Genomic DNA, 22,308 nt, shown 5'->3' with positions numbered 1-22,308 from the left:
ACGGCTGCGTGCAGGGGCCTTGCCCCCCCAGGATGGGCTGCTGGCACCAGGCAGTCACCCCTCTCCCTCTGATTCTCAGACGCTGCAGAGGGGCGGGGGAGAGTGGGGACAAGGGTCCTGTGAATCTGGGGCCCAGAGCCACAAATCCTTCCTCCTCCAGGCGTCTTTCCTGCCTTAGCCCCTCCCCAAGAGCAAACACACGTGGCCGCCTTCGGGGGAAGGACGGAGCCCTGCGTGGCCCAGGAGCCCGGCGCCGAGCCAAGGCTTCTTGCTATATAAGCCCCAGGGGCCCCCAGGGAGCGAGCACTGGGGCCCATTCCTCCCGGCCACCAGCCCGCTGCCGTGCCAGCCCCCAGGATGGGTGCCCTGAACGGGTGCCTGGTGCTGGCCTGGGTCCTGGCGGCCCTGCTTTTGGTGCAGGAGACAGGTGAGGATGAGGACCCGGCTCTTTCTCTGCAGCAGGGGAGCCCCGCAGGCCACTCGCCGGGGGTCCTCCTCCTGAGAATGGGCAGGCAAGAGCCCGCCCCGTGTATCCCCACTGGGGCTCCCAGGCTCTCAGTCTCCAGCCAGGAGAAGCTGGGGCCCCCAGGGAGAACCACCGAGAGGGTGTTGGGGTGGAGGTGGGAGAGGAGCCCAAAGCTGGGCGTCTCTCTGGTCCTTGGAGCTCCCCACGGCAGCTCCAAAATTCCTGCTCAGATTAGGGTTGGAACAGCCGACAGGGGAGCCCCATCGAGCCCCCCCCCCCCCCCCCGGCTCCCAGGGGCTCCCAGCTGCCCCGTGGCCCTTAGCATCTAGGGGAAGCACCACTGGCCCTAATACTTACTGTCAACATGAAAGACATGGCCTCAGGGGCTGCCTGGGTGACACCCAGCAGGGCTGGCCTGGAGCACCGGCCACTGCAGGCCACCCCGCCCAGTGTCAGCCCTGAGCTCTGCTCCCGCAAGGCCTCCCCACGGTGCGTCGCCCGGTCTTGGGGAGTCCAGGCAGATGGACGCTGGCCCACAGCCCTCTCCATCAGTCGTTTCCTGGGCGTGGAGCAGGGCTGGGGGTTGGGGAGCTCCCCAGAGTGACTCCCAGTGGGGTGCCGGGCCCCCAGCCCACCGGGCTGTTCAGGTGCCCACCTGCTGGTTTGCACGGCCCCCACGCGGCCGGGCTCTTCCAGGCTCCTCTGGGCTGTGCTGGCCTCGCAGCACGTGCCTGAAGAGTGGCTTCTCCAGCACGCCACCTCACCCCTGCCCGCTCCTCTCTGGGGGGCAAACCCCGCTGGGGTGCGCTAAGGCCGTCCGAGAGGAGGGCCCCACGGGGTGTGTATGGGCCGCAGTGCAGTGCACGGTCGGTAACGGGCGGTCCCCTGGCCCCGGCGATGCAAACCTGGTCTCGCTGGGCGAGTGACTCTGCCTGAGGAGGGCCCCGAGTTGAGTCAATTCTCGTGGAGACAGGACCTGGATGGGGAGGAAACCGGGCCTGGATAGGGAGGCGACGTGCAGGCCAAGCACCCCCGTGACTCTCTCTGGCTTTTGACTGTGGGGTGCGGCTGTGGCTGGCCCCGGCCAGGCTCACATGGGAGGAGCTGCTGGTCTGGGGTCCCATGGGGGTAACGTCTGTGCCTGTAGGAAACAGTCCGCTGGGGCCCTTGAAAGCCAAGTTCGATGCCAAGCCAGGCCCTGTGGTTTCTGTCCGAGGTCCCTGCTGGGAGAGTCGAACAGGAAGCAGAAGCCGTCCCCATGGCCTCCCGGTGCCCCTCGCCGAGCAGGTCACACCGGGAATATGGGGACATCAGGGACCCCCCTCCCACTCCCCAGGAAGTTCTGTCTTGGGCTGAGCGTGGAGACTCCTGGCAGACCAAAGGGAGGATGACAGGGCCGTGTGAAGGGGGTGCCGCAGCCTGAGCTCAGCAGAGGTGTCTGGGAGGGCTCGCTGCTGTCTGCCATGGCAACGAGGGGGCCTGGGGGCCTGGCTACCCGGGGCAGTCAGGCTGGTGGGGGAGGCCCTGTCTGGAGGTGGTGGGCACACAGGCCCCTGGGGACAGCCACCCTGGCACCAGGGCCCCTGGGCCTCCTGCTGCCATAATGGACCATTCTAACTCGAATCTGGCTCAGGTCTTGGGTTTCTGCTAAGTCACGCCTAGAAGCCTCCCCAACTGTGTGTGTCCTTCTCCCCAACAAAGCCAGTCTTTGTCCTTCTCCAAGGGACGCACGGGATGGGGCCAAACCCTCTTCTGGGGTGGCCGGGGTCAGTGGCACCAACGCCTTTTCCTGATTCCGCTCTCTTGCCTGGAGGCAGCGGCGCCAACGGCTGTGTCTGGGAGGGACGAGGCACCACCCTGCGTTTGTGGACAGGGAGGGTGGGGGTCAGCACAAGGCTCCCGGCGGAGGCCTCCCACCCCGGCAGAGCCCCGCTTTCCACCCTGTCGCATGTCCATGGGGCCTGCCCAGGAAGGACGGGGAACGTCCAGCGGCTCAGGGACCCGCATCCGCTTTCCCTGCAGAGACCCAGAGCAGCGTGGAGCCCAGCCAGCCAAGCAGACAGGCCACAGAGCACAACCGGAGGGCGGATGTCGGTATGCGTCCCAGGCTCGGAGGAGGGGGTGGCCCTTGGCAGGCAGAAGGGGCAGGGCTCCAAGTGGCCTGGCAACCTGGACGGGGGATAGGGACAGACCCCTTTCCACATCGGCTGCATGTCACAGAAACCCTTCTGGATCTCACCTGACCACAAGAAGGGACAGCAGGGGGCACGGGCCGCGGAAAGCTAAGGCACAGAGCAGAGTGCCTGAAATGCTCACACGTGCCCACACACGTGCCCACGCATGTGCTCACACCTTGCACGTGCACGTTCACACGCACACTTGGGGCAGAGTGTGTCTTGCGCAAGTGGGGAGGGCCTGGAGGGGCAGCCCTAGTCCTGGGGCTCGATGGGCTGCATCAGGGCAGCCAGCGAGAAAGGTGGGGGTCTCCAGCCTGGCCGTGTTTTGGTTGTGACCTGGTCTCCCTCTACAGCTTGGAGCATGACCGTCATCCCGCCCATCACTGTCTTGCCCACCATGAGCTGTGAGTGGACGCTGCCCACTGCTGGTGGGGGGTGGGGGCACTCGCAGATCTTGGGGGGAGCAGTGTGGGCAGCTGAATGGCCCCAGTCCCAGCCGGGAGCCCTCCCTGTGGCCAGCTCTTCTGGGCGCTGACCCCAGATGCTGGGTCCAGGGGGAAGGGCACTCAGGGCGGCGAGGTGGGCGAGCGGCTGCCCTCCTGGCTCCCCACTTCTCTAGACCCGGGGACGGCCACCCGCAGGTGGCTGGCAGGGCTGGTGGTGTCTGCTGGGGCCCCACACGCTCTCCCCGCAGCCCGGGACCCCGCGCACAACGGGCGCGTCTGCAGCACCTGGGGCGACTTCCACTACAAGACCTTCGACGGCGACGTCTTCCGCTTCCCCAGCCTGTGCAACTACGTCCTGTCCATGCACTGCGGCGCCGCGTACGAGGACTTCAACGTGCAGCTGCGCCGCGGCCTGGCTGGCTCCAGGCCCACCATCACCCACGTCGTCCTCAAGACCCAGGGGCTGGTGCTGGAGGCCTCCAACGGCTCCGTCCTCATCAACGGGCGGCGGTGAGCCTGGGGCGGGCTGCAGCGGAGCCGGGACTCTGGGGCGGGCTCGGGATGTGGGGGGAGGGCCCCGGACCCTGCTGGACACCTGCTGCGGGACAACCAGAACTTTCCACCCCAGAGAGGAGCTGCCCTACAGCCGTGCAGGCCTGCTGGTGGAGCAGAGCAGCGTCTACGTCAAGGTCACTGTCCGGCTGCTGCTGACCTTCATGTGGAACAGAGAGGACAGTGCCCTGGTAAGGACGTCCTTCCCCCACGCCCTTCCTGGCCAGGTCAGGGCGAGCCTCCCAGCCCTGGGGGGCAGGGGCAGCAGGAGGTGAGGGCTCGGCCGGGCCGGCTGAGGCTGGACCTGCCCTCCTCTGCCCCCAGCTGGAGCTGGATCCCAAGTATGCCAACCAGACATGTGGTCTGTGCGGGGACTTCAACGGGCTCCCGGCTGTCAACGAGTTCTACTCCCATAGTGAGTGCCCCCTGGGCTCAGGGTGGGGTCAGGGAATGGCAGGAAGCCAAGCCTGTGGGTCCCTCGGGGGACTGGATGGTCCCGAGGAGGCCTGGAGGGGGCAGCCTGGGGTGGCCTCACCAAGACACTGGGCAGTACTCAAGCCAGTGGTGCCCTAGAGAGAAGTTCCCGGCACCCCGGGCACGGGCAGGGGGTCCCCTGGCAGCCACTGCCCGCATGGCCCCCAGGGGCTCTCAGCACGTCCCACGCTGAGCACCTCCTGTCCACAGATGCTAGGCTGACCCCTCTGCAGTTCGGGAACCTACAGAAGCTGGACGGGCCCACAGAGCAGTGTCAGGACCCCCCGTCTTCCCCGGCCAGCAACTGCACAGACGTGGTGAGCCCATGGCCCCTGCTTCCCCAAGGGCATGGGGACCACCAGAGGCACAGGCTCAGGCTTCCTGGGCTGGGGCCTGGGATGTCCAGGTGAGAGAGGGTCTCCTAGCTCCCAGGTGGCCGAGGACACGGCCTCCAGTCTGGAGACACGCCCTCTCACCGACTCACCTCCACTGACAGCACACGTTCTGAGTGTGTGAGCAGCACAAGTGTGTGTGTCCTTCCGCGCGTGCAAGTACGCGTCGGCGCATATACAGTCCTGCCTGGGGTGGGGAGCGGGGAAGCCCCACTTTTCGGGTCTGTGAGCTTTAAGTCAGGATGTGGAGGCTCAGTCCAGCCCCAGCTGGTAGGGGGTGGGGGCTGCTAGGGAAGGAGGAAGGGTTCCCTGGTGGGCTGGCTTTGGCTCTGCTGGGGCTGCCTGAGGGCTTCCCCCTTCTCTGACTGGCCTCCTGGGTGCTCCCACCATGAGCAGGTGTGTCCTGGAGCCCTGGCGGGGGCGGGGTCCACAGTCACAGCTCAGTCCCCAGAGCCAAGCAGAGCTCTGCACCCAGTGGGGGCAAGTCCACGTGGCGGGGTGAGGCTGGGAGGGCCTCCAGCCAGCTGGGTGGACAGAAGCACGGGGACACGGAAGGGGGACAGACGGTGGGTGAATGTGTGGGTAGACGGACAGACGGACAGACAGACGGATGAAGGGAAAAAAGGAACTTCAGGGGAGGAAGGGGGTCCCCTGGCCTGGAAATGCCTGCAGGGCCTGAGGCTGGACAGTGCCAGCGTCTGTGCCCCCAGGACGGTGTCTGCCGCCGCACCCTGCTTGGCCCGGCCTTTGCGGAGTGCCACAAGCTCGCGGACCCCACGGCGTATGTGGCCGCCTGTACCCAGGACCTGTGCCGCTGCCTCACCTGCCCGTGTGCCACCTTCGCGGAGTACTCTCGCCAGTGCGCCCATGCGGGGGGACAGCCCCAGGACTGGAGGGGCCCCGACCTCTGCCGTGAGTGGCTCTCAACAGGGCCGGCCCCCACACTCACCAGGGGTCCTGGGGATGGGGACAACACCCCTGGGCAGGACATCCGGCATCTGGCTGGGGACCTGGGACGGGGGAGTTGGTCAGGCGGGTGGGCAGGAGAGCAGAAGGGGATACGCCTGGGGGACCCAGGCTGGGTGCCATGAGCTGAGCTCACCCAGAAGCCAGGTGGGCCCAAAGGGGCTATCTGGGAGGCCCTGCGGTCTGGTCTCCCCTGCCTGCGGCCTCACCCAGAGGAGAGCCGGGGTCCAGGATAGGCGGGGCCCGGCCTCCCAAGGTGAGGGGTTCCCCAGGCCCGGGTGTAGCACACGAAAGACTGAGGGTGGAGGGGCCTGTCCCCCCCGTGCGCGGGCAGCTTCCTGGGGCGTGACTGCTGCCTCCCCGCCACAGCCCAGACCTGCCCGCCCAGCATGCAGCACCGGGAGTGCGGCTCGCCCTGCACCGACACCTGCTCCAACCCCCAGCGCTCCCAGCTCTGCGAGGACCACTGCGTGGACGGCTGCTTCTGCCCCCCAGGCAGGTCCTCCTGGCCCCACCCCCGGCTGCCCCGGTCACCGGGGTTCCAGCACCTGACCCGGCCCACTTACGATGGATGCCCCCTGTCTCCAGGCACAGTGCTGGATGATGTTACCCACAGGGGCTGCCTGCCCCTGGAGCAGTGCCCCTGCACGCACGGGGGCCGCACCTACGCCCCGGGAGCCTCCTTCACCAGCAGCTGCAGCGCCTGGTAAGCCTCCCATCTGCCTGGGCCGGGGCGGGGGCGCAGGGGATGGGCTCTGTCCCCTCCACTCACGCCCCCCGCCCCCTTCCCAGCATCTGCTCCGGGGGGCTGTGGCAGTGCCAGGACCTTCCGTGCCCCGGCACCTGCTCTGTCCAGGGTGGGGCCCACATCTCCACCTACGACCAGAGGCTCTACGACGTGCACGGGGACTGCACCTACGTCCTGTCCAAGGTGCGGCTCTGGTGGGGTTGGCAGACCTGTTCAGGGACTCTCGGACCCCCTCTGCCCCCATGCAGGGTCCCATGATGGCCATCAGAAGGGTGAGCCCCCCCCCCCCCCAGATCTCCTCCTGGAGTCCCATCCCCAAGGGAAGCCCCTGGGCTCATGCTTACTGGGCCACAGGCCACCGTGGGCCACCACCCGTCTGCACCCACACGGGCAATGCTGGGAACAGGCCCCACACGTGTGCATGCAGCAGCGCCCTGGTGGCTTTGCCCCGCAGACGTGTGCAGGGAACAGCTTCAGCGTGCTGGCCGAGCTGCGCAGGTGCGGCCTGACGGACAACGAGAACTGCCTCAAATCGGTGGCGCTCAGCGTGAACAGCGGGGACACGGTGAGGCTCCTGCAGGGGCCCAGGGAAGCTGGCAGGACACGTGGGCCCGGAGGACACTGACTCCCACTCCCTGCTTACACGCCCAGACCCGCTCCTGAGTCCCACGGAGCCAGAGGTTTGAGGCCAGAGCTCCCCGCCCGGCTCTGCCTCTGCTGGGCTGGCTCCCTGGACCCCCAAGCAGGCGGGCTCCTCCCTGCACTGACCCGGCTGCTTCTTCCCTGCAGGTCGTCCAGATCCAGGCCAACGGCGGGGTGTTCGTGAACTCCATCTACACCCAGCTGCCCGTGTCTGCAGGTACATGGCCTGGGACGGCTGGCCAGGCTGCAGCTGGGCGGCCCGCTCCCAGAGCCTGCACGCGGCCAGCTGGTTCCCTTGCTGCTCTTCACAGCCTGGGGCTGTTCCTCAATATCCTGCTGGCAAGCGGGACGTGGTCTGACCCGCGGGGGCCCGGTGTGGAGCACACTCGGCGCCCGGCCTCCTGGGGACCAGGACCAGTCACTGCCAACACTGCCAACACTACCAACACTCCCAGGGCCCGCCGTACACCTGTCTCCTCCCAGCTTGTCCCCGGAGGACCCTCCCCACCCTGGGGCTGTCACCACGGCAAGGGCCTCGGGCCTGACTCGGGCGCTGTCCCCACCCCTGCAGGCAACGTCACGGTCTTCCGGCCCACGTCCTTCTTCGTCCTGGCGCACACGGGCCTCGGGCTGCAGCTGCGGGTCCAGCTGGTCCCGCTCATGCAGGTGTTTCTCCAGCTGGACCCGTCCTACCACGGGCGGACGTGCGGTGAGGCCGGCTGCGGCTCGGGGGCGCCGGGCCCTGGGCTCAGCAGCAGGCGGGATGGGCTAGAGCCTGGCAGGAAGTAGGGACCGGGAGGGAGCTGCTCCTGGGGCGGTGACCTGGGGTGGGCATGGGGAGCGAGCTGGGCCGTCCTTTCGGGGGCAAGCTCTGCCCTTGGGCTGACCCCCCTGGCGCGTTGATGGTGCTGGAACCAGGTCCGGGGCCGGGGCTCTCTGGCTGGTCTCCTTGCGAGGGTTTCTGGAGGGAACGTGGGGCCAGGGCAATGGCCCGGCTGGATGCCCCACTAATGCCCCCTCCCTGGGCCTCGGCCCCCAGGCCTGTGCGGGAACTTCAACCAGAACCAGGCCGACGACTTCCGGACCCTCAGCGGCGTGGTGGAGGGCACGGCCGCCGCCTTTGCCAACACCTGGAAGACCCAGGCCGCCTGCCCCAACGTCAAGAGCAGCTTCGAGGACCCCTGCTCCCTCAGCGTGGAGAACGGTACTCTCATCCCTGGGGTCCCCCCATTTACCTGGGCTGGGTCTGGGAGCTGGAGCTTCGTCTCACCTGGCCCTGGGGTGGGTGGGGCTGGGGGACCCCACATCTGGGCGTGTGTGTGTGTGGGCAGCAGGGCCTGGGGCCCATCGGCACTGCGGGTCGTCCCCACACGTCACAGCTCCCCCCGGGGCGGGTGTAGGAGCGGAGGCTGCGGGGTGGGAGGCGCGGGGGAGGAGCCATGGGGAGTGGGAGGCGCGGGGGAGGAGCCATGCGGGGTGGGAGGCGCGGGGGAGGAGCCATGCGGGGTGGGAGGCGCGGGGGAGGAGCCATGGGGAGTGGGAGGCGCGGGGGAGGAGCCATGCGGGGTGGGAGGCGCGGGGGAGGAGCCATGCGGAGTGGGAGGCGCGGGGGAGGAGCCATGCGGGGTGGGAGGCGCGGGGGAGGAGCCATGCGGAGTGGGAGGCGCGGGGGAGGAGCCATGCGGACGGCCGCCAGCCGGCTCGCCTTCCCTGCCCCAGAGAACTACGCCCAGCACTGGTGTTCCCTGCTCACCGACCCGGCCGGAGCCTTCTCCCATTGCCACTCTGTCCTCAACCCCGCGCCCTTCTACTCGGTGAGGACCCGGCCCCACCTGCAGCTGCCTCCAGCCTCCTCTCAGGGGCCCCCTCCAGCACGTGCACAGGCCGGCCAGTCCTCCCTGGGTCCCGCAGGCTTGTCAGCTCTGCCACCGTGGGTGTGGTTCTTGGTGTCACTAAAAGCTAGAGGAGTGCTTCTGTCCCAGTCCTGGGGGACAGAGGACTGAAAGCAAGGGGTGGGCCGGGCCACGCTCCCTCCTAAGGCTATAGACCCTCCTCCTGAGTCTCCCAGCTCCTTGGGGCTCCAGGTAACACCCAGGCTTGTGGCCACATCACCCCAACCTTTGCCTCCGTGCCCCTCCCCTGTGTCAGTGTTCAAATTCAGAGCCCACCCTGATGACCGCATCTTAATTGCATCTGCAAAGACCCTGTTTCCAGTAGGGTCCTTCTCTTAGGCCCCCGAGGTTCAGACTTCTGCAGGCCTTTTGGGGGGACCCCAACCCAACCCACACCGCCGGCTCGAGGGCCACTTTCCCCGAAGCTCAAAGCCCACAGTGCCCACGAGCGCACCCTCGGGAGTGCGTGTCTACAGGTGGAGGGCTGGGCCCACCTCTGCCCACACTGGGGGTGGCATAGTTCCCCTCTTCACCCCACGTGTGCGCCCCACAAGCAGTGACGTCTGCGGAATGCAGCCGGACTCCCCGGTCCTGTGGAGGTCCCTCCTGACCCTGACCTTAGCCTGGCCTCATGCCTTCTTTCTGCCCCCCCCAACCTGGCCTGCGCGGTCCCTTAGGGGTCTCTCCTGGGGTCCCCTCCACGGGGCCCCCACCACTCCCATCCAGCGGTGCTGAGGGCCCTGCTTGTGGTGGAGAACCCGGCCCGGGTGGGGGTCCCAGGAAGGATGCAAAGGGAGAGGGAGAGGAGGGTCCCTGACAGCCCCCCGCGGCCCTGTCCCCAGAACTGCATGTTCGACACGTGTAACTGCGAGAAGAGCGAAGACTGCCTGTGCGCCGCCCTGTCCTCCTACGTGTACGCCTGCGCGGCCAAGGGGGTGCTGCTCCGCGGCTGGAGGGACGGCGTGTGCAGTGAGTGTCCCCCAGGCCGGTCCGGCTGTACTGGGGGTGGGGTCGAGGGCGCCGGGGACCCGGGGGGTGGGCGGATACTCCCACTCCCACGTTCTCAGCTGGAGCTTCACGCTTCCTCGTCTGGGCCAACCAAGGACCTGGTGTCAGGGGGAAACTGTCTTGGGCTGTGTGAACCCCAGCCTGGAGGGACCCTCCGGCCACTGACCCAGTGCTGCCCCCGCCCCAGCCAAGTATGTGAGCAGCTGCCCCCAGTCCCAGAACTACAGCTACGTGGTGGATGGCTGCCAGCCCACCTGCCGCGCTCGGAGCCAGGTCGACGTCACCTGCAGCGTCCCCTTCCTGCCTGTGGACGGCTGCGTCTGCCCCAACGGCACCTTCCTGGATGACTCGGGCACCTGCGTGTCTGCCGACGCCTGTCCCTGCTACTTCCGTGGCTCCGTGTTGGCCCCAGGGGAGGTGGTGCATGACGATGGCGTGGTGTGGTAAGCGGCCAGCTGGGCCTGTGTCCCCAGCGCACCACTGCCCCTGCACGCCCGTGTCCCCAGCGCGCCACTGCCCCTGCACGCCCATGCCCCCAGCGCACCACTGCCCCCCCCGACATCCTGTCCTGAGCCCACAACACTCTGGCCCCCCATGTCATACCCGACGGTCTCTGGGCCTCCTGGGACGGTTCTGAAACACAGCAGGGCTCCCTGGGAGGGATGCCCACCCTCCGCCCCTCAGCTGTGCGGTACACAGGGACCCGGCCCCTGGCCGGGGCCAGGGTTCTGAGGGTCCGGTGCCCAGGCGGGGTGTGTGTGTTGGGCTCTGGGCAGAGTGATGGGTGGAGCCCGAGGGGTGATGGGTGGGCAGTGGGCCCAGCAGGCTGGCCTGTCTCTCGCAGCTCGTGTGTGGTGGGGAGGCTGAGCTGCCTGGGAGCGGCGGAGCAGCGGAGCTCAGGTAGGGCCTCCCGCCGCGCCAGGGCTCAGGGGCTTCCGTGGGTCTGGGCTGCAGCCCCTCCCAGCCCAGTGGTCTCCCCCTGCAGGGTGTGTGCCCCCCATGGTGTACCTGGACTGCAACAACGCCTCGGCTGGCACGCCTGGGGCCGAGTGTCTCAGGAGCTGTCACACGCTGGACGTGGACTGTGTGAGTGGCCGGGGAGAGCGGGCTGCGCCCCAGAGTCCCTGGGCACGGGGGGGGACAAGCTTGACACCATTCCCATTCACAGTTCAGCACCCACTGCGTGTCCGGCTGCATCTGCCCCCTAGGGCTGCTGTCAGATGGCAGCGGGGGCTGTGTGGCCGAGGAGGACTGTCCCTGCCTGCACAACGAGGCTGTCTACAAGCCGGGGGACACCATCCGGGTGGACTGTAATACCTGGTGGGTCAGGGCCCCCCTGCGGGAGGGAGGGGGGTGGGGGAGGAGGTGAGGCCTGGCGCTGTCCCCACCCCTGGGAAAGCCCGGGACGGTCCCCTCTGTCCTTAGAAGGTGCCCCTGGGGCCCGGCCATTCAGAGCTGCCACCAGGACCCCCGTCCCTGCCTCACCAGGCGCTGAGGGCTTGGAAGCCAGAGAGAGGCGGGCGGCGGGCCCATGTCCACGCTGCCCCCTCTGCTCAGCCCTCTGCAGAGGGTGGCTGGCCAGGGCTGGTCCTGGGCACGGGGTGAGCAGCTGTCTGCCGTCCTCAGCACATGCAGGAACCACCGGTGGGTGTGCAGCCACGAGCCCTGTCTGGGCACCTGCGTGGCCTATGGGGACGGTCACTTCATCACCTTCGACGGGGAGCGCTATGGCTTCGAAGGGACCTGCGAGTACACGCTGGTCCAGGTGCGTGGAGCCCCTCCATCCCCCGACCCGGCCCAACTGCTCCCGCAGCCTGAGCTCACCCTGACCCCTGCCCATCCCAGGACTACTGCGGGGGCAATGGCACGACCAACGGGACCTTCCGCATCGTCACCGAGAACGTCCCCTGCGGGACCACGGGTGTCACCTGCTCTAAGGCTATCAAGCTCTTCCTGGAGGTGAGGGGCCACTGGGAGCCCTGTCCTTCCCTCTGTCCTCCTGCTGGGCAAATGGCCACAGCCGGGGCACCCGAAGCCAGAGAAATGCATTCTCTCTCGGTTCTGAGCCAGGAGTCTGGCAGCAGGGGTCCCAGGGCTGAGCCCCCTGCCAGCCTCCGGGGGCTCCCTCCTGCCTCCCCTGCCCCTCTCCCATGGGCCCGCCCCTTCTCTCCTGTCCCAGGGACACCTGTGTTTGGGCTGAGGCCCACCCTAATCCGGGTGAGCTCGTCTCTCCCTGACCCCCACAGAGACCCTTCTTCCAAATAAAGCCACGTTCACTGCCTCCAGGGCTAGGATGGGGACACACGCTGTGGGGCCTGTGTTCAGCCCACTACATCGGGGCGTCCAGTTCCAGCCGAGGGAGGTCAGCGTTCACCAGGAGGAGAGCCACACTGCTCTCTGGGGACATCGCCCCCGCTGACCCGTGGCCCCTCCCCAGGCCCCCAGCTCTCCCTGCTCAGGTCCGGCCTTTTGTTCAACGACAGTGTCGGGAGCCCACTCCTCCTTGACCCCGGCCTCGCGCCTTGGGCTCCCGAACACCCGTGGGGCCCTTGCCTCAGGCCTCCGGTGGGCTCTGGCCCCCAAGCCGGCTCCTCAGTCCCTGCAGCCGCTGCTCCGTGCGTCCCCCGCAGAGCTACGAGCTGGTCCTGCAGGACGGCGGCTACAGGGCGGTGCAGTGGGGGCCAGGCGGAGAGCCACCCTACAAGGTCCGGCACACGGGCAACTACCTCACTGTGGAGACCCGCGGCGGCCTCGTGCTGTCCTGGGACCGGAGGACCAGCGTGTTCGTGCGGCTGAAGCAGGACTACAAGGTGAGGGCTGGCGGGCTGCGGGCCCCTCTGGGCATGGTCGGAGCCCCCTCTCCTAGGTCTGGCCCCGAGGGGGCGCTCTGGCAGCTGATGAGCCGCTGAGGTCTGGGTGAGTCCGCGCTCCACGCTGGCTTCCGAAGGGCATGTCGAGGCCAAACCGCCCAACAGGCTGAGTCCTGGTCAGAACGCTGCTCGTGCTCCGCGTGTCCCCATGCCCTCTAGGCCTGCCTGCCCCCCTGTCCACCTGCCCGCCTGCTGGCTATAGGGCCGTCTGTGTGCCTGTCCTCCTGCAAGTTCACAGGGCACTACCCTGGAGTCCCCCTGCCGGTCTGGGCTGGGTGCTGTGCCCTCAGGCTGCCCCCTGAGCCCCTCGTGCCGCCGCCCCCCGTCTGCAGGGCCGGGTCTGCGGGCTGTGCGGCAACTTCGACGACAACGCCGTCAACGACTTCACCACGCGGAGCCAGTCCGTGGTGGGCAGCGCCCTGGAGTTTGGCAACAGCTGGAAGTTCTCCCCGTCTTGCCCCGACGCCCCGGTCCCCAGGGACCCCTGCACCGCCAACCCGTACCGCAAGTCCTGGGCCCAGAAGCAGTGCAGCATCATCAACAGCGCAACCTTCGCTGCCTGCCACCCTCAGGTGGGCTGAGGCCCTGGGCTCTGACCTGGGGGCTGGGGCTGCCCCCCACTTCTGGCAGAACTGGGTCCAGCCTGGGCTGGGCCTCCGAGCTTGGACTGGATGTGGGTGCTGGCACACGGGAGGTCCGAGCGGTGTGCCATGACACCCCGGGGTCCTGGCTGGAGCATCCCCGTAGCTTTCATTGGCCACTTGGGCCCTCCCTGCAAGTGAGGCTGCGAGACACACGGACCGCGGGGGCCACCTCCCCATCCCATCCACGTTCCCCGGCAGCTGGGCCTCGCGAGCTCTGGGGACTGGTGGTTCTCCTCCGAGACTGTTCCCTGAGGTCCTTCCTGTGACTCTTGAGGGTGCGGACGCCCGCGCACGAGCGTGGTCTCAGGATGCAGGGCCCGCTGCTGACATGTGGGCAGCTTAGGAGGGACAGGCTGGTGGCAAACGTGTCTTGGGTCCCCTCTGGGCTCTGCTGCTTGAGGGAAGGGTGTGGTCAGGGGGCTGTCCCCTCACCCCGAGGACACAGGCAGGGTCACGACACAGCCGTGGAGAGGGCCGTCTGCAACCACAGATACGATGTGGGTATGGGTGACGGTGCCAGGCGGGTGGGAGTCACGGATCTCAGACCGCAGACGCAGGGTGCGTGTGCAGCCGCTCCCGCGCTCGTGCAGGGCTGGAGGTCCCCCGAGTACTGCTGAGCAGCCCCTCCCCCTTCCCCAGGTGGACCCCGCCAAGTACTACAAGGCCTGCGTGGGCGACGCGTGTGCCTGTGACTCGGGGGGCGACTGTGAGTGTTTCTGCACGGCCGTGGCCGCCTACGCACAGGCCTGCCGCGACGTGGGCGTGTGCGTGTCCTGGCGCACCCCGGACACCTGCCGTGAGTGGGGCTCTGCTGCGGCGCTGAAGGGCGGGAAGGGGTGGGGCCCGGGTGCCCACGGGCGGGCCCCCGTCTGGTCGCTAACGGACCAACAGGGCAGGCCGCCGCGGGACGGGACCAGCGTGCTGAGGGGCAGGAAGCAAGGGGTGCGCCCTCAGCCGCCCCCTTCCGTGCTCAGCCCTGTTCTGCGACTACTACAACCCCGAGGGCCAGTGTGAGTGGCACTACCAGCCGTGCGGGGCGCCCTGCATGAAGACGTGCCGGAACCCGGGCGGCCGCTGTCTGCATGACCTGCCGGGCCTGGAAGGTGAGGGGCAGGGAAGGGGACAGGTGGAGGGGCGGCTGCCCCACGCGGTGCCCAGCACCCAGCCACGAGGGTGAGTCTCCTCCACGCGTGGTGCCTGCCCAGGCTGCTACCCGAGGTGCCCGCCCAGTGAGCCGTTCTTCAGCGAGGACCAGATGAAGTGTGTGGCCCAGTGTGGCTGTTACGACGAGGACGGGAACTACCACGACGTGGGTGCGAGGGTCCCCACGGCAGAGAACTGCCAGAGCTGGTGAGTGGGCGGGGGCGAGGGGGCAGGGAGCCGGGCAGGGGTGCTGGCGTGGCCTGGCGGGCCCTCAGCGCTCCCCTCTCCTCTTCCCCAGTGAGTGCACTGCCGGCGGCCTCCAGTGCACACACAGCCTCGCAGGTAAGGCAGGGGGGCAGCCCCGGGGCTGGGGCCGGGGCTGAGGGCTGTGAGTGAGCCCCATGCCGGCCCTGTCTCCCAGCCTGCACCTGCGTCTACGAGGGCAGGACCTACCACTACGAGGACGTCATCTACAACACGACCGACGGGCTCGGCGCCTGCTTGTTGGCCGTCTGCGGACAAAATGGAACCATCCTCCGTCGGGCTGTGGGTTGTCCCGGAACCCCGTCCACAAGGCCCTTCACCTTCACCACCGCCGTGGTCCCACTCTCCACGTCAGGTGAGCCTGGCAGACGCGCTGCTGGTCCCGCTTACCCCCGAAGCCTTAAGCCCAGACCCTGGATGACAGTCTGGGCAGAGCAGGAGGTCAGAGCGGGCGTCCTCAGTACAACCAACGGCCCCATCACCCCTGCTCCTGGGCATGGCTGGCAGGGGTGCAGAGGAGGCTGACAAGGTTCTCGCCCCCCGCCCATAGGCTCAGTCCCCACCGTCACCACCGTGTGTGTGCGAGAGTTCTGCCTCTGGTCCAACTGGTATGACAGCGGCCCCCCAGAGCCCGGCATGGCGGGCGGAGACTTTGAGACATTTGTGAACCTCAGGCAGAAGGGCTACGAGGTGTGCCTGGCCCCGGTGAGCGTTGAGTGCCGGGCACGGCAACTCCCCGACACCCCGCTACTGCAGCTGGGCCAGAAGGTGGAGTGCGATGTGGCCCGGGGACTGACCTGCTTCAACAGCGAGCAGAGCCCCCCACTCTGCCATGACTACGAGCTGCGGGTCCTCTGCTGCAGCTACCTGCCCTGTGGCTCCTCCCCCGGGGCCACGACCATGGCCCCCGGGACCACCACCACCCCTGGGACCACCACCACCTCCCCCGGGGCCACAACTACGGCCCTCAGCACCACCACCTCTCCCGGGGCCACCACCACCTCCTCTGGGACCACGCTCACAGCCCCCGGGGCCACCACCACCCCTGGGGCCACCACCATCTCCCCTGGGGCCACAACCATGGCCCTCGGCACCACCACCTCTCCCGGGGCCACCACCACCTCCTCTGGGACCACGCTCACAGCCCCCGGGGCCACCACCACCCCTGGGGTCACCACCACCTCCTCCGGGACTACGACCATGGTCCCCGGGGCCACCACCTGGCAGCCACCGGCCAGGTCCACCCCTGCCACGGAGACCCCGCCGGCAGAGACCACCATGACAGGGACCTGGGCATCGAGCAGCCCCCCGGCCTTGGCCACCACCTCCTGCCAGCCCCGGTGTCAGTGGACAGAGTGGTTCGATGAGGACTACCCCAAGTCTGAGGAGGCCGGGGGGGACGTTGAGTCGTACGACAAGATCAGGAGCGCAGGGCGGGTCGTGTGCAAGCAGCCTGTGGACATCGAGTGCCAGGCCGAGAACTTCCCCGGCAGGAGCGCCGAGGAGCTGGGCCAGCGCGTGCATTGCGACGCTGGTTTTGGCCTGGTGTGCAGGAACGAAGAGCAGGTAGGCCTGTTCAAGATGTGCTACAACTACAGAATCCGCGTGCTATGCTGCCACCAAGACCACTGCGCAGGGCCCACTCCCGGGACACAGACACTGGCCACTGCGCAGACCACAGGCGGCCTCTCCAGGGGGACCCCACAAAGACACACAACTCCCACAGTGACGGGAGTGGAGGCCACAACAGGCACTGTCCCTGCCGGCCCCCCATCCAGCCCACGCACAGAGATGCGCACGACCACCGCAAGAATGTCACCGGGAACCCTGGGAACGGCCACGATGGCGGCCACCCCCAGCCAGAGCACGGCTGGCTGTCAGCCCCAGTGCGAGTGGACAGACTGGTTTGACATGGACTTCCCAACCTCAGGAGTCGAGGGCGGGGACCTGGAAACCTTGGACAACATCAGGGCCACCGGGGGCATGCTGTGCGAGGAGCCCCAGAAGATTGAGTGTCGTGCAGAGAACTACCCCGAGGTCAGCATCGACCAGATCGGACAGGTGCTCAGCTGTGACCTGCACACGGGCCTGGTCTGCAGGAACCAGGACCAGAAGGGGCCTTTCGGCATGTGCTTCAACTACAACATCCGTGTGCTCTGCTGCCGCCCGAACCCCCACTGCCCCAGCACCCCCGCCCCTGGGGGCTCCACATCTCTGGGGCAAGAAACCACAACCAGAGCGTCCACCCAGACCCATGCCTCCTCCCCTGGAGCCAGCCAGGGGGTCCCTGTCTCCACCACCCAGACCCTTCCTTCCCCTGCCAGGACCACAGAGAGGGTCTCCAGCCCCGGTCCCTCTGCCTCCCCGGGGACCCCGACCACCACCACCACCACCAAGCCCACCTCACCCCGTGTACCCACCACGGTCCCCAAGGTGACCTCCAGACCGTGGACCTCCCCCGGGTCCCCGCCCAGCACGGCCACCTTCGGGACCACGCTGCTCTCCACGCCCCCGCTGCCCAGCTCCACCACACACAGCCCGGCCACCTCGTCCTCCACGGGCTGCAGCCCGCAGTGCACGTGGACAGACTGGTTCGACGAGGACTACCCCATGCCGGGCCCGGACGGCGGGGACTTCGAGACCTTCTCGGTTTTCCGCTCAGCGGGCCACGACTTCTGCCAGCGTCCCCAGGACATCCAGTGCCGCTCGGAGAGGGCGCCGCACGCGCGTCTGGAGGACCTGGGGCAGGTGGTGCAGTGCAACGTGAGCTTCGGGCTGGTGTGTCGCAACCGGGAGCAGCCGGGACCCCTGCGCTACTGTGACAATTACCACGTGCGCGTGCTCTGCTGCGAGGACGACGGCCGCTGCGCCAGCCCCACCGCCCCTGAGCCCACCACGGCGTCCCGGGGGACGCCCTCCACCACTGCCTTCCACTCCGCGCCCGTCATCCACATCTCCACGGCCTTCACACTCAGCCCCCACAGCAGTGAGTCCCCATCCTGGCAGCCCGAGACCTCGCCTGGATTCCCAGGAGTCATGCCCAGCACGGGGGCAGGCCCCAGAGCCTCCCTGTCGCCCCCTGTGCCCGAGACCGCCAGCTCTATGCCTGGCACCACCTTGGGCCTCTCCACGGTCGCCTCCAGGGCCACAGTGCCCATGGGCAAGACCGAGACATCCCCACCTGTGACCTCCAGCCACACACAGACCCCCACGTCCCCCGTGGCCAGGTCCACGGCCTGTGAGCCCCGCTGTGCCTGGACAGACTGGCTGGACGAGAGCTACCCGGTGCCCGGGGCCTCTGGTGGGGACTTTGAGACCTACGCCAACCTCCGGGCTGCGGGCAAAGCCATCTGCCAGCAGCCGTGGGCACTGCAGTGCCGGGCAGAGGCGCAGCCAGAGACACCACTGCAGGAGCTGGGCCAGGTGGTTTGGTGTGGCCTGGAGGATGGCCTGGTGTGCCGCAACCAGGACCAGGCCAGCCCGTTCCACATGTGCCTCAACTACCAGGTGCGTGTGCTCTGCTGCGAGGACGACGGCCGCTGCGCCAGCACCCTGGCCACCACTGCACTCAGCTCGTGGGGCACCGGCCTGGGTCCGACCCCCGTGCAGCCCACAAGCACCATGGTCCCCAGTCCTCCAGCCCCCAGCACCGGCTGGACCATGGCCACCGCCACGTGCCTGCCCACCTGCCGCTGGACCGACTGGCTGGACAGTGACCAGCCCCGGCCTGGCCGCTACGGGGGCGACATCGAGACTTACTACCACATCCGGGATGCGGGCGGTCAGGTTTGTGCGGAGCCCAAGGCCATCGAGTGCCAGGCTGTGCTCTACCCAGACGTGCCCTGGGGACAGCTGGGTCAGTATGTGCGCTGTGACGTGAACTACGGCCTCATCTGCAGGAATAACTGGCAGACGGGGGGCCGCAGCTGCCTCAACTACCGCGTGCGGGTGCTGTGCTGTGAGGGCCCTGGGCGCTGTGCTGCACAGCCCACCACGGAGCCGGGCGCCACCAGCAGCTCCAGCACACGACTAAGGTCATCAGGGGTCACAGGGCTGCAGACCACGGCCACCCTCCCATCTTCCCCTGAGACCACGCTGCGTGTCATTGGCCCCACTTCCCAGGCTGGCCCGTCTTCTCCTGAGACCACCCATGGGGTTCCTGTCTCCACCACCCAGATCCTTCCTTCCTCCCTCAGGACCACCCAGACAGGACCGTCTTCCCCTGGGACCACCCATGGGGTCCCTGTCTCTACCACCAGCACCAGCATAGGCCAAACGTCATCGGGAGTCGTTAGGCTGGGGACCACGACCACCCACCCCACCTCCCCTGAGACCACACAGAGATACACTGTCTCTACCCCCCAGATCTCTCCTTCCTCACCCAGGACCACCCAGACAGTCCCCTCTTACCCTGGGACCACCCATGGGGTCCCTGTCTCTACCACCCAGATCCTTCCTTCCTCCCTAAGGACCACCCAGACAGGACCCTCTTCCCCTGGGACCACCCATGGGGTTCCTGTCTCCACCACCCAGATCCTTCCTTCCTCTCCCAGGACCACCCAGACAGGACCCTCTTCCCGTGGGACCACCCATGGGGTTCCTGTCCCCACCACCCAGATCTCTGCTTCCTCCCCTAGGACCACCCAGACAGGCCCATCTTCCCGTGGTACCACCCATGGGGTTCCTGTCTACACCACCCAGATCTCTCCTTCCTCCCCCAGGACCATCCAGACAACAATCTCTTCCCCTGGGACCACCCATGGGGTCCCTGTCTCTACCACCAGCACCAACATAGGCCAAACGTCATCGGGAGTCATTAGGCTGGGGACCAAGACCACCCACCCCACGTCCCCTGAGACCACACAGATATACACTGTCTCCACCACCCAAATCTCTGCTTCCTCCCCCAGGACCACCCAGACAGGCCTATCTTCCCATGGGACCACCCATGGGGTTCCTGTCCCCACCACCCAGATCTCTCCTTCCTCCCCCAGGACCATCCAGACAGGCCCCTCTTCCCGTGGGACCACCCATGGGGTTCCTGTCTCTACCACCCAGATCCTTCCTTCCTCCCTAAGGACCACCCAGACAGGCCCCTCTTCCCGTGGGACCACCCATGGGGTTCCTGTCTCTACCACCCAGATCCTTCCTTCCTCCCTAAGGACCACCCAGACAGGACCCTCTTCCCCTGGGACCACCCATGGGGTTCCTGTCTCCACCACCCAGATCCTTTCTTCCTCTCCCAGGAGCACCCAGACAGGACCCTCTTCCCCTGGGACCACCCATGGGGTTCCTGTCTCCATCACCCAGATCTCTCCTTCCTCCCCCAGGACCACCCAGAGAGGCCTGTCTTCCTCTGGCACCACCCATGGGGTCCCTGTCTCTACCACTAGCACCAGCATAAGCCAAACGTCATCGGGAGTCATTAGGCTGGGGACCAAGACCACCCACCCCACGTCCCCTGAGACCACACAGATATACACTGTCTCCACCACCCAAATCTCTGCTTCCTCCCCCAGGACCACCCAGACAGGCCTATCTTCCCATGGGACCACCCATGGGGTTCCTGTCCCCACCACCCAGATCTCTCCTTCCTCCCCCAGGACCATCCAGACAGGCCCCTCTTCCCGTGGGACCACCCATGGGGTTCCTGTCTCTACCACCCAGATCCTTCCTTCCTCCCTAAGGACCACCCAGACAGGCCCCTCTTCCCGTGGGACCACCCATGGGGTTCCTGTCTCTACCACCCAGATCCTTCCTTCCTCCCTAAGGACCACCCAGACAGGACCCTCTTCCCCTGGGACCACCCATGGGGTTCCTGTCTCCACCACCCAGATCCTTTCTTCCTCTCCCAGGACCACCCAGACAGGACCCTCTTCCCCTGGGACCACCCATGGGGTTCCTGTCTCCATCACCCAGATCTCTCCTTCCTCCCCCAGGACCACCCAGAGAGGCCTGTCTTCCCCTGGCACCACCCATGGGGTCCCTGTCTCTACCACTAGCACCAGCATAAGCCAAACGTCGTCGGGAGTCATTAGGCTGGGGACCACGACAACCCACCCCACCTCCCCTGAGACCACACAGAGATACACTGTCTCCACCACCCAGATCTCTCCTTCTTCCCCCAGGACCACACAGACAACACCCTCTTCCCCTGGGACCACCCATGGGGTTCCTGTCACCACCACCCAGATCTCGTCTTCCTCCCCCAGGACCACCCAGACAGGCCCATCTTCCCGTGGTACCACCCATGGGGTTCCTGTCTCCACCACCCAGATCTCTCCTTCCTCCCCCAGAACCACCCAGACAACACTCTCTTCCCCTGGGACCACCAATGGGGTCCCTGTCTCTACCACCAGCACCAGCATAGGCCAAACGTCATCGGGAGTCATTAGGCTGGGGACCACGACCACCCACCCCACCTCCCCTGAGACCACACAGAGATACACTCTCTCCACCACCCAGATCTCTCCTTCTTCCCCCAGGACCACACAGACAACACCCTCTTCCCCTGGGACCACCCATGGGGTTCCTGTCACCACCACCCAGATCTCGTCTTCCTCCCCCAGGACCACCCAGACAGGCCCATCTTCCCGTGGTACCACCCATGGGGTTCCTGTCTCCACCACCCAGATCTCTCCTTCCTCCCCCAGGACCACCCAGACAACACTCTCTTCCCCTGGGACCACCAATGGGGTCCCTGTCTCTACCACCAGCACCAGCATAGGCCAAACGTCATCGGGAGTCATTAGGCTGGGGACCACGACCACCCACCCCATGTCCCCTGAGACCACACAGAGATACACTCTCTCCACCACCCAGATCTCTGCTTCCTCCCCTAGGACCACCCAGACAGTCGCCTCTTCCCCTAGGACCACCCATGGGGTTCCTGTCCCCACCACCCAGATCCTTCCTTCCTCCCCCAGGACCACCCAGACAGGCCCATCTTCCCATGGGACCACCCATGGTGTTCCTGTCCCCACCACCCAGATCCTTCCTTCCTCCCTAAGGACCACCCAGACAGGACCCTCTTCCCCTGGGACCACCCATGGGGTTTCTGTCCCCACCACCCAGATCTCTCCTTCCTCTCCCAGGACCACCCAGACAGGCCCATCTTCCCCTGGGACCACCCATGGGGTTCCTGTCTTCACCACCCAGATCCTTCCTTCCTCTCCCAGGAACACCCAGACAGGACCCTCTTCCCCTGGGACCACCCATGGGGTTCCTGTCTCCACCACCCAGATCCTTCATTCCTCTCCCAGGACCACCCAGACAGGACCCTCTTCCCATGGGACCACCCATGGGGTTCCTGACTCTACCACCCAGATCCTTCCTTCCTCCCTAAGGACCACCCAGACAGGACCCTCTTCCCCTGGGACCACCCATGGGGTTCCTGTCTCCACCACCCAGATCTCTGCTTCCTCCCCCAGGACCACCCAGACAGTCGCCTCTTCCCCTGGGACCACCCATGGGGTTCCTGTCCCCACCACCCAGATTTCTCCTTCCTCCCCCAGGACCATCCAGACAGGCCCTTCTTCCCGTGGTACCACCCATGGGGTTCCTGTCTCTACCACCCAGATCCTTCCTTCCTTCCTAAGGACCACCCAGACAGGACCCTCTTCCC

The 22,308-nt window shown here is 67.1% G+C and overlaps 1 protein-coding gene across 1 annotated transcript in view; it reads left to right on the top strand.

The window, feature by feature from the left end:
• The first annotated feature begins 325 nt into the window (after positions 1 to 325).
• The window catches only part of MUC5B (mucin 5B, oligomeric mucus/gel-forming), a 32,074-nt gene continuing 10,091 nt past the window's right edge, over positions 326 to 22,308 (top strand). The window contains exons 1-36 of the mRNA XM_047692669.1: positions 326 to 427; positions 2,489 to 2,560; positions 2,997 to 3,047; positions 3,338 to 3,599; positions 3,718 to 3,832; positions 3,966 to 4,056; positions 4,326 to 4,432; positions 5,218 to 5,419; positions 5,843 to 5,968; positions 6,062 to 6,179; positions 6,266 to 6,404; positions 6,676 to 6,786; positions 7,011 to 7,080; positions 7,435 to 7,572; positions 7,903 to 8,067; positions 8,583 to 8,677; positions 9,598 to 9,724; positions 9,951 to 10,206; positions 10,608 to 10,663; positions 10,749 to 10,849; positions 10,932 to 11,083; positions 11,390 to 11,528; positions 11,609 to 11,722; positions 12,394 to 12,573; positions 12,966 to 13,205; positions 13,917 to 14,073; positions 14,252 to 14,380; positions 14,483 to 14,627; positions 14,719 to 14,762; positions 14,842 to 15,039; positions 15,235 to 15,667; positions 15,890 to 17,595; positions 17,761 to 19,339; positions 19,424 to 19,608; positions 19,861 to 20,217; positions 20,386 to 20,881. Of these exons, the coding sequence (XP_047548625.1) occupies positions 358 to 427; positions 2,489 to 2,560; positions 2,997 to 3,047; positions 3,338 to 3,599; positions 3,718 to 3,832; positions 3,966 to 4,056; positions 4,326 to 4,432; positions 5,218 to 5,419; positions 5,843 to 5,968; positions 6,062 to 6,179; positions 6,266 to 6,404; positions 6,676 to 6,786; positions 7,011 to 7,080; positions 7,435 to 7,572; positions 7,903 to 8,067; positions 8,583 to 8,677; positions 9,598 to 9,724; positions 9,951 to 10,206; positions 10,608 to 10,663; positions 10,749 to 10,849; positions 10,932 to 11,083; positions 11,390 to 11,528; positions 11,609 to 11,722; positions 12,394 to 12,573; positions 12,966 to 13,205; positions 13,917 to 14,073; positions 14,252 to 14,380; positions 14,483 to 14,627; positions 14,719 to 14,762; positions 14,842 to 15,039; positions 15,235 to 15,667; positions 15,890 to 17,595; positions 17,761 to 19,339; positions 19,424 to 19,608; positions 19,861 to 20,217; positions 20,386 to 20,881 (8,726 nt within the window). The 5' untranslated portion in view covers positions 326 to 357. The remainder of the gene's footprint in view (positions 428 to 2,488; positions 2,561 to 2,996; positions 3,048 to 3,337; positions 3,600 to 3,717; positions 3,833 to 3,965; positions 4,057 to 4,325; positions 4,433 to 5,217; positions 5,420 to 5,842; positions 5,969 to 6,061; positions 6,180 to 6,265; positions 6,405 to 6,675; positions 6,787 to 7,010; positions 7,081 to 7,434; positions 7,573 to 7,902; positions 8,068 to 8,582; positions 8,678 to 9,597; positions 9,725 to 9,950; positions 10,207 to 10,607; positions 10,664 to 10,748; positions 10,850 to 10,931; positions 11,084 to 11,389; positions 11,529 to 11,608; positions 11,723 to 12,393; positions 12,574 to 12,965; positions 13,206 to 13,916; positions 14,074 to 14,251; positions 14,381 to 14,482; positions 14,628 to 14,718; positions 14,763 to 14,841; positions 15,040 to 15,234; positions 15,668 to 15,889; positions 17,596 to 17,760; positions 19,340 to 19,423; positions 19,609 to 19,860; positions 20,218 to 20,385; positions 20,882 to 22,308) is intronic.

This window comes from Lutra lutra, chromosome 10, assembly GCF_902655055.1.
Source record: "Lutra lutra chromosome 10, mLutLut1.2, whole genome shotgun sequence".
NCBI lineage: Eukaryota > Metazoa > Chordata > Mammalia > Carnivora > Mustelidae > Lutra > Lutra lutra.
This window is presented reverse-complemented; position numbering and strand designations above follow the sequence as displayed.